Source organism: Pistacia vera, unplaced genomic scaffold (genome assembly GCF_008641045.1).
Source record: "Pistacia vera cultivar Batoury unplaced genomic scaffold, PisVer_v2 Contig671, whole genome shotgun sequence".
NCBI lineage: Eukaryota > Viridiplantae > Streptophyta > Magnoliopsida > Sapindales > Anacardiaceae > Pistacia > Pistacia vera.
The window spans coordinates 259399-279870 of NW_022196525.1; the positions used below are offsets into that span (position 1 = coordinate 259399).

General features: G+C 34.1%; 1 protein-coding gene and 1 pseudogene across 2 annotated transcripts; both read left to right on the plus strand.

The window, feature by feature from the left end:
• The first annotated feature begins 742 nt into the window (after positions 1 to 742).
• On the plus strand, positions 743 to 7007 carry LOC116112965 (anoctamin-like protein At1g73020). Of its 2 annotated transcripts, XM_031399085.1 has the most exons (17): positions 743 to 937; positions 1350 to 1684; positions 2482 to 2551; positions 2692 to 2807; positions 3290 to 3416; positions 3499 to 3599; positions 3686 to 3777; positions 3880 to 3984; positions 4120 to 4389; positions 4868 to 5000; positions 5086 to 5199; positions 5291 to 5361; positions 5468 to 5598; positions 5930 to 6012; positions 6115 to 6222; positions 6324 to 6482; positions 6597 to 7007. In XM_031399085.1, the coding sequence occupies exons 2-17, from the start codon at positions 1511 to 1513 to the stop codon at positions 6723 to 6725; spliced, it is 1983 nt and encodes a 660-aa protein (XP_031254945.1). In that variant the 5' UTR covers positions 743 to 937; positions 1350 to 1510; the 3' UTR covers positions 6726 to 7007. The 2 variants fall into 2 exon arrangements, with proteins under 2 accessions (XP_031254945.1, XP_031254946.1); XM_031399086.1 differs by lacking the exons at positions 743 to 937; positions 6324 to 6482; positions 6597 to 7007 and having other exon boundaries at positions 1065 to 1684; positions 6103 to 6222.
• A 1106-nt stretch (positions 7008 to 8113) lies between these two features.
• Positions 8114 to 20020, plus strand: LOC116112943 (annotated as a pseudogene).
• The last annotated feature ends 452 nt before the right edge of the window (positions 20021 to 20472 follow it).

The window sequence follows — 20472 nt, forward strand, 5'->3', positions numbered from 1 at the left end:
AAAATTATAAAGTCAAATTGTCTTTTCGTAGCTTTATCCTTGTAAGGTAACAAATTCCATTTGACCAATATTGATGATGGGTGGGAATATGTTTTTTTCAAAGTTTATGGGCAGGGAATGCACGTTGCCAAAGTTTGGGTGGAAAAAAACTTAGCCCTGAAAATAATATAAAAATAGAAAAAAAAATCATAAAAATAAAATAAACTCTGTTCTCTTATCAATTCAACCTATCCCTATTGCTAAAACAATTAAAATAAAAAAAAAAAAAGAAGGAAATATATCAAATCAAGCTCCATAATATTCAGTTTTAATCAATAAAAATATTAGAAATAACAATTAAAAAAAATTTGGCAACCTGTAAACTCTGAAATGACATGAATGAAATTAAATTCTATAATTGACTTTTCTGAACCAAACTTTCACCAAATGTAATGTAACAGTAGCTCCTGTAATTTAATGCCCTGTTCATCTCACATCAATATTTTTGCTACATTGAGTCAAAGAAGAATAATAATAATCTGAGATCTCAAATTAAAAAGAATTAATCAGATACTTGTATTTAATAGTTGAAGGAATATAATCAATTTATATGAATATGATCCTCACAATCTTGGCCGCAAATGTGAAGAATAATTTCTGCCATTATCTCATTATGCAAATTGCAGGATGAGATGGAGACTTTTGAGTTGAGTTCATGGATCATAAAGCTTTGTTTTTTCTTCATTAAGAGGAGTTTTTATTTTATAAAATCAAGGCTGTGCATTGAATGCTGTGCCTCTTGAGTCACCAAAAAGGTTATGATAGATAAGTGAACAGAAAACCAAACCAATCAAAAACGTACCGCCAAAGACAGCCTTAACACTCCACGTGTGTCGCTTCTTGGACAGCGTCCTATGTGCCATTCTCTCTCTCTCTCTCTCCTTTATTACAATTCAAGGTGAGCCCCGTTGCCTAGGCAGCAACTAACTGTTTGGTCTCTGTTTTTTGAGTGTTTTGTGATCCTAATAAATTGCTATTTTTTAGCTGTTTTGATCTAAAACATGTCGTTTTATTTTGTTTTTTGTTTTTTGAGTTTTTATGTTATGTTTTTTAGCATAAATTTGTCTATTTGGTTGATTACCAGGGTTGTTTGATCTACATACAGATATCCGTTTGGCTATTTGAGTTAAAATTGGGAAACCCTTCTCGTTTTTTGAGCTATTTGGACTAAAAATTATTTCTGTTTGGTTTGTCTGATTCGAAAGAGTGAGACCCTTTTGGCAATTTTGGCTGTTTAAACCAAAAATCACATCTTTTGTTGGTGACCGGCATTTGCATTTCAGCAAAATTTGATTTGATCCTGATTACAGAGAGCAAATTTGGGTGGAAATAAGACCGTTTCGGTTACTTGAGCCGTTTCAGCAAGAAAGTTTTTGTCTTCATTGATATAATCGCCACTGGATCCTCTGGGCTGCTGTAGAAGACCTGTTTGATTTATTTCCTCTTGGTTCTGGTGTGAATTCTGTTGGAAATGAATGGGCATGAAGAGGATGAGGTTGTTTATGAGATTGGGGTGGTGGTCCCGAAGAGCAATGTCACAGAAGGAAAGGAGAGTCGTGATTGCGTTGAGATTCTTGAAGCTGAGTTCAGGAAAGTGGGGTTGATAGTTGATAGAGTTTCTGGAGTTTCAGATGAGTTTATCAAGGTTTTGTTTCTTTTCATTCTCTCTATGTTTAAAAGTTTTCTTTTTTAGGAAAAAGACATTCTTCTTCATGATAAAATATCCAGCCCATGATGTTTAATTAATACTAAATTTTGTTTGCCATAAATGGTTTGCAATCATATTAATCTTGTTCCTTCTGTAAAGAAAATTCCTTGCTTCATTTCGACTGGAATGTTTTTTTCTTTTTTTTTCTTTTTTTTTTTTTTTTGGTGCAACAGTGTGTGTTTAGGAAGAATATTCTGTTTTTGAATTTAGGTTCAAAGGATTCATGCCTTTCCATTTTCCCATTTGAAACTAATTGGGCTTCACATAAAAAATGAAGTCATGAAAGAATGAGTGTGGAAGAAAATCAGGTTTTAACTTTTAACTGATTGTTCATCACCCATCTTGTTTGTGTAGCAACTAAGTCCCTGCAACGGTAAGGAATTTATTAAATATCTGACCAATTTATTATATTAATTTATCTACTTAAGGAAAGCCGTTTCATTCCTCTGAAGTTGAAACTTTTCATTATTTTTGGATAGATATTCCAAAGACAATGTAGGTTTGCTGATGCTTGAAGTTCAAAGTAATATGAATGGTAATAATGGAAGCACCTGGGGAAGTTTATTTCTTTGTCTTTTCTATTTTTTGGGGCTTGAAACTAATATAATAATGTCATACAGATTTACTAATTAATGGTCTTCTCTGTATCCTGCTCGATAGCATTGGATACTCTCTCCCATTGGAAATTCCCAAGTTTTTCTTGAGTTGAATTGCTGATTCATAACAATGTTCAGGTGGCAGCACCGCTGGAGACTTTGGGGAGGGCTGCGGCTGAGATGCAGATGAGGAAACCTACTCGTATTGGTATTACTGCTTGCAGTTCTATGTCAATGGATTTCTACTATTTATCATCTAAGTTTCCTTGATGATTAGTCCTGATATCCCACTTTCATAAGAAAGTGGTCATAGTTGGGTGAATATTTATTCCATCATTTAATTTTCAGGAATGGATCTCCAATTTGAATGGGAAGAGGTCAATGCTTTTGTGAAACAGCCAGATGGTTCATTGTTTAGTTGGTGTGAGCGTTTTCAGTGCTACCAACACTTATTATACAGGATCGTGAGTCTTTCCACCATTTTATTTTCCTTCCAGTGAACTTTGTTTATCTTCCCAGACAGTCAATTTGAATTTGTTTTACAGAAAATATAGCACTTAATATAAATTTATGTGGCATCTCAATTATTTTGTGGTTCATGTTACAAACTTAGTTTTTCTTACTATGATTGGATGCATTCTGTTTATGACTTTATCCTCATAAGAGAAATAGAAAAGAAGACAAATGTATCTTAGGGGTTTTATGTTCTCTTTATATGTGGCTTAAAACTGATAGTTTAAATTCATACAAACTAATTAAACGATAGTTTGAATTAAATTATCTCTTTGTATGTTCGGTTCACATATATCCCTCTAATTTTGTCCTTTTGTGCCTGTCTTTAAATACTTGTACATGTAGCTGAATCTGTGTAGAAATACACTAATACTTATGTGCTTGAACATGTAATCAATATATTCTTCACAATCTAGATAGTTTAAATTGACAGGTAAACAAGAGTGACTCAGTTATAGTTTTAAATTTTGATGGCAAAGAATTCCCTTGGGAAATTGGACAATCTTTACTGAAAAAGCTGGAATGCGAGGGCATTATTAAACAAGTTTTTCCTTTACACGGTAGGCAAGTTAGTTTTATTACCAAATTATGTGTAATCTAGTGTCATCTGAACTCTGGAAGTAAGATAACTATGGCTTATAGATGAAACCAAGAGGAAGAAGCTCCTGAGAAGTTGGGCACTCAATTGGTGGGATTTGACTGACCAGCCAATCGATGAGATTTATTCATATTATGGGACAAAGGTGAGCATGATGCTGCACTATGTTCACTGACCATCATGTCTAATTTCTTGCTTGATTCTCAATCATGATCATGTTATGCTGTTTAGGTTGCTATCTATTTTGCTTTTCTTGAAAAGTATACACGTTGGATGTTCTTTCCGGCTGCATTTGGGCTTATTTTGCAATTCGTTGATTTTGGGTAAGTCTCACTATCTTTTCATATGTTTATAGGCTGTTAATGTCTTTCATGTCAGCAGCGGTACACTAAGCTTTTCATGTCTGTGCTTAATGTTTCTCTCAGATCATTGCAGTTGCTAGTGCTCCCAGTGTTTTTCATAAGCATAATTTTATGGGCTGTGTTGTTTTTCCAGTTCTGGAAACGTAAAAACTATGCCCTACTAGCTCGGTATGTTGGTTTACTTTGACTGTGGTTTTGCAATTGTTATATATGTGCATAATTGGGCTCTCTTTCTCTCTTTTTAAGCTTTAGTTATATAATCTATCAGTATTCTTACTCCTTCTGTGGATTTGAGTTGTGTAGATGGCATATAAACTATACAATTGGTGCCAGCCAAGGACAGAAACTTTTGGGCATGGATTGTGGCTCCGTTCAATCTCCTGTGGAACTTATGAAAAAAATGGGAATGGATAAAACACAGGAGAAGCAGTTATACCAAAGATATGAATGGCTGGGATATCTCATGCGATTCAGAAATGATGCTATTATTATCTTGAGCATCATCTGCCTCCAGTTGCCATTTGAGTTGGCCTATGCTCATCTTTACGAAGTTATTGGATCTGACTTACTGAAGTAAGATTTTAGTCATGCTATCTACATTCTTGTATGTGTCAGCTTATGATTACTTTACTTTGTGAGCTACTAGCTTGGTATCGTGTTTTATTATGATATATATGGAATTAATGCAGTTTTAGTCTACATGTTGATGCATAGTACTACATATTTTAATATCATTTTGTTATTCGTATAGGTCTACATCAATTTACATACTACATATTTCACGTTTGTTTTATGTAGTGAAGCAGAGTATCTGACATTCCACAATAATCATGATCTCTAGTGATAGTCTTAAGCAATCATGTTATTGAGTTCTATTCCAACATCACTGCCACATTATATTCGGGGAACAGGCTTCCGATTGGGCTAAATTGTTGATGATGGATATCACTTCCATTTTATAGTACTTGCCATTATATGTATAGTAAATTCTTATTGTATTTGTTTCTGAGAAATGGTTTGGTATCTTGACACTGTTCTTGTGGTTTTTCAGGTTTGGTTTGACAGGCATTTATCTTTTTGTCATTCAGCATTTTACACAGTTTGGGGGTAAAATATCTGTCAAGCTCATCAAATATGAAAACAATGAAAATACAGAATACAGGGCTGACAGCTTGGTGTACAAAGTAATGAGCAGCAATTAATACATCATATTTGTTTTCCCTCCAAATTTCTGGAAATATCACTAAAGTGGCTCACTTTATATTGCAGGTCTTTGGTCTTTATTTTATGCAGTCGTACATAGGAATTTTCTATCATGCCCTTCTACATCGCAATTTTACAACTCTTCGTCAAGTCTTGATGCAGCGCCTTCTGATCTCTGAGGTATAAACTATATGATTAGATTTCTTTGTTTATTTTAGTTTTTCTCAACTCATTGGATTACTTATTCTTTGGATTTGAAATTATTGTTTAGGTGTTGGAAAATTTGTTGGAAAATTCTTTGCCGTATCTCAAGTACAGCTATAAAAAATACAGGACAATCAGGTGAGCATTTCCAATTATCTTCTTAATGTGGACTATAAGACGAGTTTATATTATATCCTCCATTTGAGTTTGCAGATAATGGGTCAACACTTTTTTCTGTATCTAGAAACAAGAAAAAACATGATAAAGGATCAAAAAGTGAGAAGATCCATGTCACCTCCAGGGTGGAGAAAGAGTACCTGAAACCTGCATATTCTGCAAGTATTGGTGACGAGGTAGAGGATGGTCTGTTTGATGGTAATATGACAGATTCTTGCCACTATCAAACAATGGAATGGTGCATCTTCGAACCAAATAAAAGCTTAAAGCATATGAATTCCGTTTTATATCATTTCAAACCATGTTGTAGCATTAAAAACTGTTTAATGCCTGCTGGATGATCTAGAATCAGATATGGATTCCATACTTGATAAAAAGATAGCACTAGTGTAATTTGCAATTTAGTTAGATTTTAGTAATATAATTCAATGTTATTTTGGTTGTCTCATTTCCATTTGGATTTGAAGCATATGTCAACATCATGAAACATTTATGCCTCTGCTGAATGAATAACTCAAATTGTGTGCAGATTTTCTGGAGTTGGCATTGCAGTTCGGTATGATCATGATGTTTGCTTGTGCCTTTCCTCTGGCATTTGCCTTCAGTGCGGTGGTATACATTTTTTTTATTGGTATTTTGACGCAATTTCTGAATAGTTTTTAACATTGGCTCGACTCTTAAAAGTTTAATATAAAGTAAAAGTTTGGCATGTAGAACAACATCATGGAAATTAGAACAGATGCATTGAAGCTACTTTCTATGTTGAAACGACCAGTTCCTCGTGCTGCAACATCAATTGGAGCTTGGATAAATATATTTCAGGTCCTCAGGACACCATTGCCGTCATCTATCTATTCTTCTATATTCAATGTTTATTAGTTACCTTTTTCTTACTAACATCGGTCTACCACTCAAATCAACAGTTTCTAATAGTGATGTCAATTTGCACCAATTCTGCCCTTCTAGTATGGTTATATGATGAGGAAGGGAAATGGAAAGTAGAGCCGGGGCTTGCAGGAATTCTCATCATGGAACATGTTCTCCTGCTGATCAAATTTGGCTTTTCGCGCTTAGTTCCTGAGGTAATGTCTTACGTGGATCCTCATGTAAAATTAATCCAATTCGCTTTCCTCGTAGTAGCTAAATAGAAGATTTTCAAGCACTATATATGAATCTAAGGCCTGTTTTCTGTTCAGGAGCCTGCTTGGGTAAGAGCGAAGCGGGTAAATAATGCTACACAGGCACAGAACGTATGCTCCAAACAGCTATTGAGGAGCATTTCCGGTGGAGAAAAAACATTCTATGGAGAAGACAAGACAGAGTGAAGATCGATTTTTTCAGGTTTAGTCATTTACTTAGTCAAGACTCTCTGAAGAATACTTAAGAACCAGAAGCTGATGCTGCAATTGTTCTATAGAGCAGAATTATGAAACTTGAATGGTAGTGGTGTATATAGGGAATTTTGTCTTGAGTTTCGTCTGCTTGCTGTAAATTGAGTGTTTTTTCAAGGATATTTTAAAGTTGTTTTGCTGCAATTTATTGTGGTTTTTGGCCTTTTTTTATTGAAAAACTATGGTAACTTCAAGACTAAAATAATCCCAAAAAATAACAAAATCCAAATGAAAACAGGACTGATTTTACATTTGCAGATTATGCACAAAAGAATACCAGTTATTGTCTTTCAGAAATTTTTTCTTGATATAAGTTTAAGAATTGAGAATCAGTTCTCAACATGCAAGCTATGCTGCAGCTCCAACGGAGTAGTTTAAATGGATTTGGCTTACTTTTTGAAAAGGATAAAGATTTGCTCAATATCCAATCTTACAAATTTACTTTTACAATTTCACGTGACAACTCACAAATGGATAGGCGAGACACCTATATCAAGTAAACGGGATTTATTTGCGAGTTAACTAATGACGAGTTATTATGTTGAGGTTGTAAGAGAAAGTTTATAAGATTGGATTATAAACGTAATATTACCTTTATAGTAATGATAGCAAGTTTTTAAATACATTATGAAATTTCCTCTTTAACCTTGATCATATTTTTAATAACACAATAGAAACAGTTAAAGAATATCATGAAAAGAAGAGATCAAAAGAATTATATATTGAATGAAATATTTTCCTACACAGCTGGAAAAAAAAAAAAAAAAAAAAAGACACCCTCTGTTTCTCAGTTATTTACATTTTGTCTGCATCACTTTCTCACTTTCTAATTGTAGTTTCATCTCATCTTCTAGCTTTTCTGTAGTCTTTCATTGAATCAATCCAACCATTACAATCTTCGACAAGCTCATGTACATACCAGCAGCCTCAGAAGAATGGAGATAATACATACTGAAAACGAATTGAATCACATGGTTTTCATCGTAAAAATAACAACAAAATGTGTACCTCAACCTCCAGGCTTAAAGAATTATGTTCTCGGAGAGTTTTCACCTCCAGACTTGTCACTACCTCTTGAGCTTCCGAATTTTCCACTGACTTGGCGGGCATAAGCAACAACAGCTTTCGCCCACCTCACGATCTTAGATTTCAACTCATTTGAGTCCACGTCTCTCAGAGATGAACCTTCAGGCTCTATAGATATCTCCCTGAAGGAGAAACAGCTATCGAAACGCCTGCGTGTCGAAGAGTTCCCGTAATCTTTCTTCCCAGCTTCTTCTTTCTTGCTTTTGCTTTTCAAAGAAAGAGTCTTCTTCACAGACATGGCTAATGGTTGGCTGCTGCTGCAGCAGCTTGTTTGAGAAACAACAGATTGTATATTGCTGAATTTATATGGGGTTGGAGAATTAAACTTGCTCAAGTAACTTAAAGTTTTGATCTAAAACATGTCGTTATTTTGTTTTTTTTGAGTTTTATGTTATGTTTTTTAGCATAAATTTGTCTATTTGGTTGATTACCAGGTTTTGATCTACATACAGATATCCGTTTGGCTATTTGAGTTAAAATGGGAAACCCTTCTCGTTTTTTGAGCTATTTGGACTAAAAATTATTTCGTTTGGTTTGTCGATTCGAAAGAGTGAGACCCTTTTGGCAATTTTGGCTGTTTAACAAAAAATCACATCTTTTGTGGTGACCGGCATTTGCATTTCAGCAAAATTGATTTGATCTGATTACGAGAGCAAATTTGGGTGGAAATAAGACCGTTTCGGTTACTTGAGCCGTTTCAGCAAGAAAGTTTTTGTCTTCATGATATAATCGCCACTGGATCTCTCGGGCTGCTGTGAGAGACCTGTTTGATTTATTTCCTCTTGGTTCTGGTGTGAATTCTGTTGGAAATGAATGGGCATGAAGAGGATGGGTTTTGTTATGAGATTGGGGTGGTGGTCCGAAGAGCAAGTCACAGAAGGAAAGGAGAGTCGTGATTGCGTTGAGATCTTGAAGCTGAGTTCAGGAAAGTGGGGTTGATAGTTGATAGAGTTTCTGGAGTTTCAGATGAGTTTATCAAGGTTTTGTTTCTTCATTCTCTCTATGTTTAAAGTTTTCTTTTGGAAAAAGACATTCTTTCTTCATGATAAAATATCCAGCCCATGATGTTAATTAATACTAAATTTTGTTTGCCATAAATGGTTTGCAATCATATTAATCTTGTTCCTTCTGTAAAGAAAAACCTTGCTTCTTTCGATGGAATGTTTTTTTTTTTTTTTTTTTTTTTTTTTTGTGTTGCAACAGTGTGTGTTTAGGAAGAATATTTGTTTTTGAATTTAGGTTCAAAGGATTCATGCCTTTCCATTTTCCCATTTGAAATAATTGGGCTTCACATAAAAAATGAAGTCATGAAAGAATGAGTGTGGAAGAAAATCAGGTTTAACTTTTAACTGTGTCATCACCCATCTTGTTTGTGTAGCAACTAAGTCCCTGCAACGGTAAGGAATTTATTAAATATCTGACCAATTTATTAATTAATTATCTACTTAAGGAAAGCCGTTTCATTCCTCTGAGTTGAAACTTTTCATTATTTTTTGTAGATATTCCAAAGACAATGTAGGTTTGCTGATGCTTGAAGTTCAAAGTAATATGAATGGTAATAATGGAAGCACCTGGGGAAGTTTATTTCTTTGTCTTTTCTATTTTTGGGGCTTGAAACTAAATAATAATGTCATCAGATTTACTAATTAATGGTCTTCTCTGTATCTGCTCGATAGCATTGGATACTCTCTCCTTTGGAAAATCCAAGTTTTTCTTGAGTTGAATTGCTGATTCATAACAAGTTCAGGTGGCAGCACCGTGGAGATTTTGGAGGGCTGCGGCTGAGATGCAGATGAGGAAACCTACTCGTATTGGTATACTGCGCAGTTCTATTTCAATGGATTTCTATTTCATCTAAGTTTCCTTGAGATTAGTCTGATATCCCACTTTCTAAGAAAGTGGTCATAGTTGGGTGAATATTTATTCCATCATTTAATTTTCAGGAATGGATCTCCAATTTGAATGGGAAGAGGTCAATGCTTTTGTGAACAGCCAGAGGTTCATTGTTTAGTTGTGTGAGCGTTTTCAGTGCTACCAACACTTTATATACAGGATCGTGAGTCTTTCACCATTTTATTTTCCTTCCAGTGAACTTTGTTTATCTTCCCAGAGTCATTTGAATTTGTTTTACAGAAAATATAGCACTTATATAAATTTATGTGATCTCCAATTATTTTGTGGTTCATTTACAAACTTAGTTTTTCTTCTAGGTTGGATGCATTCTGTTTATGACTTTTCCTCAAGAGAAATAGAAAAGAAGACAAATGTACTTAGGGGTTTTATGCTCTTTATATGTTGCTTAACAAATAGGTAAATTCAACAAAACTAATTAAACGATGTTTGAATTAATTATCTCTTTGTATGTTCGGTTCACATATACCTCTTTATTTCCTTTGTGTGTCTTTAAATACTTGTACATGTAGCGAATCTGTGTAGAAATACACTAATACTTATGTGCTGAACAGAATCAATATATTCTTCACAATCGATAGTTTAAATTGAAAGGTAAACAAGAGTGACTCAGTTATAGTTTTAAATTTTGATGGCAAAGAATTCCCTTGGGAAGTTGGACAATCTTTACTGAAAAAGCTGGAATGCGAGGGCATATTAAACAAGTTTTTCCTTTACACGGTAGGCAAGTGTTTTATTACCAAATTATGTGTAATCTAGTGTCATCTGAACTCTGGAAGTAAGATAACTATGGCTTATAGATGAAACAAGAGGAAGAAGCTCCTGAGAAGTTGGGCACTCAATTGGTGGGATTTGACTGACCAGCCAATCGATGAGATTTATTCATATTATGGGACAAAGGTGAGCATGATGCTGCACTATGTTCACTGACCATCATGTCTAATTTCTTGTTGATTCTCAATCTGATCATGTTATGCTGTTTAGGTTGCTATCTATTTTGTTTTCTTGAAAAGTATACACGTTGGATGTTCTTTCCGGCTGCATTTGGGCTTATTTTGCAATTCGTTGATTTGGGTAAGTCTCACTTCTTTTCATATGTTTATAGGCTGTTAATGTCTTTCATGTCAGCAGCGGTACACTAGCTTTTCATGTCTGTGCTTAATGTTTCTCTCAGATATTGCAGTTGCTAGTGCTCCCAGTGTTTTCATAAGCATAATTTATATGGCTGTGTTGTTTCCAGTTCTGGAAACGTAAAAACTTGCCTACTAGCTCGGTATGTGGTTTATTTGACTGTGGTTTTGCAATTGTTATATATGTGCTAATTGGGCCTCTTCTCTCTTTTTAAGCTTTAGTTATATATCTATCAGATTCTTACTCCTTTGTGGATTTGAGTGTGTTATGGCATATAAACTATACAATTGGTGCAGCCAAGGACAGAACTTTTGGGCATGGATTGTGGCTCGTTCAATCTCCTGTGGAACTTATGAAAAAAATGGGAATGGATAAACACAGGAGAAGCAGTTATACCAAAGATATGAATGGCTGGGATATCTCTGCGATTCAGAAATGATGCTATTATTATCTTGAGCATCATCTGCCTCCAGTTGCCATTTGAGTTGGCCTATGCTCATCTTTACGAAGTTATTGGATCTGACTTACTGAAGTAAGATTTTAGTCATGCTATCTACATTCTTGTAGTGTGTCAGCTTATGATTACTTACTTTGTGAGCTACTAGTTGGTATCGTGTTTATTATGATATTTATGGAATTAATACAGTTTAGTCTACGTTGATGCATGTACACATATTTAAATCATTTTGTTATTCGTATAGGTCTACATCAATTTAATACTACATATTTCACGTTTGTTTTATGTAGTGAAGCGAGTATCTGACATTCACAATAATCATGATCTCTAGTGATAGTCTTAAGCACATGTTATTGAGTTCTATTCCAACATCACTGCCACATATATTCGGGGAACAGGCTTCCGATTGGGCTAAATTGTTGTGATGGATATCACTTCCATTTTAGTACTTGCCATTATATTGATAGTAAATTCTTATTGTATTTGTTTCTGAGAAAGGTGGTATCTTGACACTGTTCTTGTGTGGTTTTTCAGGTTTGTTGACAGGCATTTATCTTTTTGTCATTCAGCATTTTACACAGTTGGGGGTAAATATCTGTCAAGCTCATCAAATTGAAAACAATGAAAATACAGAATACAGGGCTGACAGCTTGGTGCACAATAATGAGCAGCAATTAATACATCATATTTGTTTTCCCTCCAAATTTGGAAATATCACTAAAGTGGCTCACTTTTATTGCGGTCTTTGGTCTTATTTTATGCAGTCGTACATAGGAATTTTCTATCATGCCTTCTACATCGCAATTTTACAACTCTTCGTCAAGTCTTGATGCAGCGCCTTCTGATCTCTGAGGTATAAATATATGATTAGATTTCTTTGTTATTTAGTTTTTCTCAACTCATTGGATTACTTATTCTTTGGATTTGAAATTATTGTTTAGGTGTTGGAAAATTTGTTGGAAAATTCTTTGCCGTATCTCAAGTACAGCTATAAAAAACAGGACATCAGGTGAGCATTCCAAATCTTCTTAATGTGGACTATAAGACGAGTTTATATATTCCTCCATTTGAGTTTGCAGATAATGGGTCAACATTTTTTCTGTATCTAGAAACAAGAAAAAAACATGATAAAGGATCAAAAAGTGAGAAGATCCATGTCACCCAGGGTGGAGAAAGAGTACCTGAAACCTGCATATTCTGCAAGTATTGGTGACGAGGTAGAGGATGGTCTGTTTGATGGATATGACAGATTCTTGCCACTATCAAACAATGGAATGGTGCATCTTCGAACCAAATAAAAGCTTAAAGCTATGAATTCCGTTTTATATCATTTCAAACCATGTTGTAGCATTAAAACTTGCACAACATATATTATAGGTTTAATGTTACTTACACCTCTAAATTATAAACACATAAATTACCTTCACCAACTTGGGAATCAGCCATTTAAATCCCCTATCTTCAATTTCTATAATTACAATGGAGGTTCCACTTTTAAAGTATATGTATTTTTAAAAAAAATTAAAATTATATTTATTTATTTTTATAAATTATAACAATATTTGTCAATTAAATATTTATAAAACTACAAAACAATATTTCATTAAAATTTTATATATTTTATGAAATTATATAACAATATAATTTATGAAAAAAAAAACTCAAAAATTGTAAGAAAGAAGAAAAATCTAGAAATGAAAATTTTAAAAATAAAATAAAAAACTGAAAAAATTTCAGTTGGCCAGAATCGCACCTAGCCAAGTGCAATTTCAACCTGCTTGAATCGCATTGGGCTAGGTGTGATTCGATTAGTGCGATTACGATTTAGTTTTTGAATTTCTTTTTTTAAATTTTTTTATTTTTTTATTTTTAGATTTTTATTTATTTTGATAACTAGTTTTTTTTTTTTTTTTAATTTACTAACCATAAAATTAACATAAACCAAACTAGGGGTGAAAAATATATTTAATAAAGTTTGGATGAGAAACTGTTATTTAACATCGTTAAAAATTATAAAGTCAAATAGTAAAGAGTATTGTCTTTTCGTAGCTTTATCCTTGTAAGGTAACAAATTCCATTTGACCAATATTGATGATGGGTGGGAATATGTTTTTTTTCAAAGTTTATGGGTAGGGAATGTACATTGCTAAAGTTTGGGTGGAAAAAAAATTTAGCCCTGAAAATAATATAAAAGTAGAAAAAAAATCATAAAAATAAAATAAACTCTGATCTCTTATCAATTCAACCTGTCCCTAATTCCCTATTGCTAAAACAATTAAAAAAAAAATGAAGGAAATATATCAAATCAAGCTCCTTAATATTCAGTTTTAATCAATAAAAATATTAGAAATAACAATTAAAAATAATAAAAAAATTTAGCAACCTGTAAACTCTGAAATGACATGAATGAAATTAAATTCTATAATTGACTTTTCTGAACCAAAGTTTCACCAAATGTAATGTAACAGTAGCTCCTGTAATTTAATGCCCTGTTCATCTCACATCAATATTTTTGCTACATTGAGTCAAAGAAGAATAATAATAATCTGAGATCTCAAATTAAAAAGAATTAATCAGATACTTGTATTTAATAGTTGAAGGAATATAATCAATTTATATGAATATGATCCTCACAATCTTGGCCGCAAATGTGAAGAATAATTTCTGCCATTATCTCATTATGCAAATTGCAGGATGAGATGGAGACTTTTGAGTTGAGTTCATGGATCATAAAGCTTTGTTTTTTCTTCATTAAGAGGAGTTTTTATTTTATAAAATCAAGGCTGTGCATTGAATGGTGTGCCTCTTGAGTCACCAAAAAGGTTATGATAGATAAGTGAACAGAAAACCGAACCAATCAAAAACGTACCGCCAAAGACAGCCTTAACACTCCACGTGTGTCGCTTCTTGGACAGCGTCCTATGTGCCATTCTCTCTCTCTCTCTCTCCTTTATTACAATTCAAGGTGAGCCCCGTTGCCTAGGCAGCAACTAACTGTTTGGTCTCTGTTTTTTGAGTGTTTTGTGATCCTAATAAATTGCTATTTTTTAGCTGTTTTGATCTAAAACGTCGTTTTATTTTGTTTTTTGTTTTTTGAGTTTTTATGTTATGTTTTTTAGCATAAATTTGTCTATTTGGTTGATTACCAGGGTTGTTTGTCTACAACAGATATCCGTTTGGCTATTTGAGTTAAAATTGGGAAACCCTTCTGTTTTTTGAGCTATTTGGACTAAAAATTTTTCTGTTTGGTTGTCTGATTCGAAAGAGTAGACCCTTTGGCAATTTTGGCTGTTTAAACCAAAAATCACTCTTTTGTTGGTGACCGGCATTTGCATTTCAGCAAATTTGATTTGATCCTGATTACAGAGAGCAAATTTGGGTGGAAATAAGACCGTTTCGGTTACTTGAGCCGTTTCAGCAAGAAAGTTTTTGTCTTCATTGATATAATCGCCACTGGATCCTCTGGGCTGCTGTAGAAGACCTGTTTGATTTATTCCTCTTGGTTCTGTGTGAATTCTGTTGGAAATGAATGGGCATGAAGAGGATGAGGTTGTTTATGAGATTGGGGTGTGTGTCCCAGAGCAATGTCCCAGAAGAAAGGAGAGTCGTGATTGCGTTGAGATTCTTGAAGCTGAGTTCAGGAAAGTGGGGTTGATATTGATAGAGTTTCTGGAGTTCAGATGATTTTATCAGGTTTTGTTTCTTTTCATTCTCTCTATGTTAAAGTTTTCTTTTTAGGAAAAAGACTTCTTCTTCATGATAAAATATCCAGCCCATGATGTTTAATTAATACTAAATTTTGTTTGCCATAAATGGTTTGCAATCATATTAATCTTGTTCCTTCTGTAAAGAAAATTCCTTGCTTCATTTCGACTGATGTTTTTTTTCTTTTTTTTTCTTTTTTTTTTTTTTTTTGGTGCAACAGTGTGTGTTTAGGAGAATATTCTGTTTTTGAATTTAGGTTCAAAGGATTCATGCCTTTCCATTTCCCATTTGAAACAATTGGGCTTCACATAAAAATGAAGTCATGAAAGAGGAGTGTGGAAGAAAATCAGGTTTTAACTTTACTGATTGTTCATCACCCCATCTTGTTTGTGTAGCAACTAATCCCTGCAACGGTAAGGAATTTATTAATACTGACCAATTTATTATATTAATTTATCTACTTAAGGAAAGCCGTTTCATTCCTCTGAAGTTGAAACTTTTCATTATTTTGATAGATATTCCAAAGACAATGTAGGTTTGCTGATGCTTGAAGTTCAAAGTAATATGATGGTAATAATGGAAGCACCTGGGAAGTTTATTTCTTTGTCTTTTCTTTATTTTGGGGCTTGAAACTAATATAATGTCATACAGATTTACTAATTAATGGTCTTCTCTGTATCTTGCCGATAGCATTGGATACTCTCTCCCTTTGGAAAATCCCAAGTTTTCTTGAGTTGAATTGCTGATTCATAACAATGTTCAGGTGCAGCACCGCTGGAGACTTGGGAGGGCTGCGGCTGAGATGATGAGGAAACCTACTCGTATTGGTATTACTGCTTGCAGTTCTATGTCAAGGATTTCTACTATTATCATCTAAGTTTCCTTGATGATTAGTCCTGATATCCCACTTTCATAAGAAAGTGGTCATAGTTGGGTGAATATTTATTCCATCATTTAATTTTCAGGAATGGATCTCCATTTGAATGGGAAGAGGTCAATGCTTTTGTGAAACAGCCAGATGGTTCATTGTTTAGTTGGTGTAGCGTTTTCAGTGCACCAACACTTATTACAGGATCGTGAGTCTTTCCACCATTTTATTTTCCTTCCAGTGAACTTTGTTTATCTTCCCAGACAGTCAATTTGAATTTGTTTTACAGAAATAAGCACTTAATATAATTTATGTGGCATCTCAATTATTTTGTGGTTCATGTTACAAACTTAGTTTTTCTTACTAGTGTTGGATGCATTCTGTTTATGACTTTATCCTCATAAGAGAAATAGAAAAGAACAAATGTATCTAGGGGTTTATGTTCTCTTTATATGTGGCTTAAAACTGATAGTTTAAATTCATACAAACTATTAAACGATATTTTGAATTAAATTATCTCTTGTATGTTCGGTTCACATATATCCCTCTAATTTTGTCCTTTTGTGCCTGTCTTTAAATACTTGTACATGTACGGAATCTGTGTAAAATACACTAATACTTATGTGCTTGAACATGTAATCAATATATTCTTCACAATCTAGATAGTTTAAATTGACAGGTACACAGAGTGACTCAGTTATAGTTTTAAATTTTGATGGCAAGAATTCCCTTGGGAAGTTGGACAATCTTTCTGAAAGCTGGAATGCGAGGGCATTATTAACAAGTTTTTCCTTTACACGGTCAAGTTAGTTTTATTACCAATTATGTGTAATCTAGTGTCATCTGAACTCTGGAAGTAAGATAACTATGGCTTATAGATGAAACCAAGAGGAAGAGCTCCTGAGAAGTTGGGCACTCAATTGTGGGATTTGACTGACCAGCCAATCGATGAGATTTATCATATTATGGGACAAGGTGAGCATGGCTGCACTATGTTCACTGACCATCATGTCTAATTTCTTGCTTGATTCTCATCATGATCATGTTATGCTGTTTAGGTTGCTATCTATTTTGCTTTCTTGAAAAGTAACACGTTGGATGTTCTTTCCGGCTGCATTTGGGCTTATTTTGCAATTCGTTGATTTTGGGTAAGTCTCACTTTCTTTTCATATGTTTATAGGCTGTTAATGTCTTTCATGTCAGCAGCGGTACACTAAGCTTTTCATGTCTTGCTTAATGTTTCTCTCAGATCATTGCAGTTGCTAGTGCTCCCAGTGTTTTCATAAGCATAATTTTATGGGCTGTGTTGTTTTTCCAGTTCTGGAAACGTAAAAACTATGCCCTACTAGCTCGGTATGTTGGTTTACTTTGAGTGGTTTTGCAATTGTTATATATGTGCATAATTGGGCTCTCTTTCTCTCTTTTAGCTTTGTTATATAATCTATCAGTATTCTTACTCCTTCTGTGGATTTGAGTTGTGTAGATGGCATATAACTATACATTGGTGCCAGCCAAGGACAGAAACTTTTGGGCATGGATTGTGGCTCCGTTCAATCTCCTGTGGAACTTATGAAAAAAATGGGAATGGATAACACACAGGAGAGCAGTTATACCAAAGATATGAATGGCTGGGATATCTCATGCGATTCAGAATGAGCTATTATTATCTGAGCATCATCTGCCTCCAGTTGCCATTTGAGTTGGCCTATGCTCATCTTTACGAGTATTGGATCTGACTTACTGAAGTAAGATTTTAGTCATGCTATCTACATTCTTGTATGTGTCAGCTTATGATTACTTTACTTTGTGAGCTACTAGCTTGGTATCGTGTTTTATTATGATATTTATGGAATTATACAGTTTTAGTCTACATGTTGATGCATAGTACTACATATTTTAATATCATTTTGTTATTCGTATAGTTCTACATCAATTTACTACTACATATTTCACGTTTTTTTTATGTAGTGAAGCAGAGTATCTGACATTCCACAATAATCATGATCTCTAGTGATAGTCTTAAGCAATCATGTTATTGAGTTCTATTCCACATCACTCCACATTATATTCGGGGAACAGGCTTCCGATTGGGCTATTTGTTGATGATGGATATCACTTCCATTTTAGTACTTGCCATTATATGTATAGTAAATTCTTATTGTATTTGTTTCTGAAAATGGTTTGGTATCTTGACACTGTTCTTGTGGTTTTTCAGGTTTGGTTTGACAGGCATTTATCTTTTTGTCATTCAGCATTTTCACAGTTTGGGGTAAAATATCTGTCAGCTCATCAAATATGAAACAATGAAAATACAGAATACGGCTGACAGCTTGTGTACAAAGTAATGAGCAGCAATTAATACATCATATTTGTTTTCCCTCCATTTCTGGAAATATCACTAAAGTGGCTCACTTTATATTGCAGGTCTTTGGTCTTTATTTTATGCAGTCTACATAGGAATTTTCTATCTGCCCTTCTACATCGCAATTTTACAACTCTTCGTCAATGTCGATGCAGCGCCTTCTGATCTCTGAGGTATAAACTATATGATTAGATTTCTTTGTTTTTTAGTTTTTCTCAACTCATTGGATTACTTATTCTTTGGATTTGAAATTATTGTTTAGTGTGTGGAAAATTTGTTGGAAAATTCTTTGCCGTATCTCAAGTACAGCTATAAAAAATACAGACATCAGGTGAGCATTTCCAATTATCTTCTTAATGTGACTATAAGCGAGTTTATATTATATCCCATTTGAGTTTGCAGATAATGGGTCACACTTTTTTCTGTATCTAGAAACAAGAAAAAACATGATAAGATCAAAAAGTGAGAAGATCCATTCACCTCCAGGGTGGAGAAAAGTACCTGAAACCTGCATATTCTGCAAGTATTGGTGACGAGGTAGAGGATGGTCTGTTTGATGGTAATATGAACGATTCTTGCCACTATCAAAACATGGAATGGTGCATCTTCGAACCATAAAAGCTTAAAGCATATGAATTCCGTTTTATATCATTTCAAACCATGTTGTGCATTAAAAACTGTTTATGCCTGCTGGATGATCTAGAATCAGATATGGATTCCATACTTGATAAAAAAGATGCACTAGTGTAATTTGCAATTTAGTTAGATTTTAGTAATATAATTCAATGTATTTTGGTTGTCTCATCCATTTGGATTTGAAGCATTGTCAACATCATGAAACATTTAGGCCTCTGCGAATGAATAACTCAATTGTGTGCAATTTTCTGGAGTTGGCATTGCAGTTCTTATGATCATGATTTTTGCTTGTGCCTTTCCTCTGGCATTTGCCTTCAGTGCGGTGGTATACATTTTTTTTATTGGTATTTTGACGCATTTCTGAATAGTTTTTAACATTGGCTCGACCCTGAAAGTTTAATATAAAGTAAAGTTTGGCATGTAGAACAACATCATGGAAATTAGAACAGATGCATTGAAGCTACTTTCTATGTTGAAACGACCATTTCCTCGTGCTGCAACATCATTGAGCTTGGATAAATATATTTCAGGTCCTCAGGACACCATTGCCGTCATCTTCTATTCTTCTATATTCAATGTTTATTAGTTACCTTTTTCTTACTAACATCGGTCTACCACTCAAATCAACAGTTTCTAATAGTGATGTCAATTTGCACCAATTCTGCCCTTCTAGTATGGTTATATGATGAGGAAGGGAAATGGAAAGTAGAGCCGGGGCTTGCAGGAATTCTCATCATGGAACATGTTCTCCTGCTGATCAAATTTGGCTTTTCGGCTTAGTTCCTGAGGTAATGTCTACGTGGATCCTCATGTAAAATTAATCCAATTCGCTTTCCTCTTAGTAGCTAAATAGAAGATTTTCAGCACTATATATGAATCTAAGGCCTGTTTTTTCTTCAGGAGCCTGCTTGGGTAAGAGCGAAGCGGGTAAATAATGCTACACAGGCACAGAACGTATGCTCTAAACAGCTATTGAGAGCATTTCCGGTGGAGAAAAAACATTCTATGACAAGACAAGACGAGTGAAGATCGATTTTTCAGGTTTAGTCATTTACTTAGTCAAGACTCTCTGAAGAATACTTAAGAACCAAGCTGATGCTGCAATTGTTCTATAGAGCGAATTATGAAACTTGATGGTAGTGGTGTATATAGGGAATTTTGTCTTGAGTTTCGTCTGCTTGCTGTAAATTGAGTGTTTTTTCAAGGATATTTAGTTGTTTTGCTGCAATTATTGTGGTTTTTGGCCTTTTTTTATTGAAAACATGGTAACTTCAAGACTAAAATAATCCCAAAAAATAACAAAATCCAAATGAAACAGGACTGATTTTACATTTGCAGATTATGCACAAAAGAATACCAGTTATTGTCTTTCAGAAATTTTTTCTTGATATAAGTTTAAGAATTGAGAATCAGTTCTCAACATGCAAGCTATCTGCAGCTCCAACGGAGTAGTTTAAATGGATTTGGCTTACTTTTGAAAAGGATAAAGATTTGCTCAATATCCAATCTTACAATTTACTTTTAC

Coding starts and splice junctions, on each gene's coding strand:
- LOC116112965 (XM_031399085.1), top strand. CDS start 1,511: ATGAATGGGCATGAAGAGGATGAGGTTGTTTATGAGATTGGGGTGGTG. Junction 5,362..5,467: donor AAAAAATACAGGACAATCAG/GTGAGCATTTCC, acceptor TTCTGTATCTAG/AAACAAGAAAAAACATGATA. Junction 5,599..5,929: donor AGAGGATGGTCTGTTTGATG/GTAATATGACAG, acceptor AATTGTGTGCAG/ATTTTCTGGAGTTGGCATTG.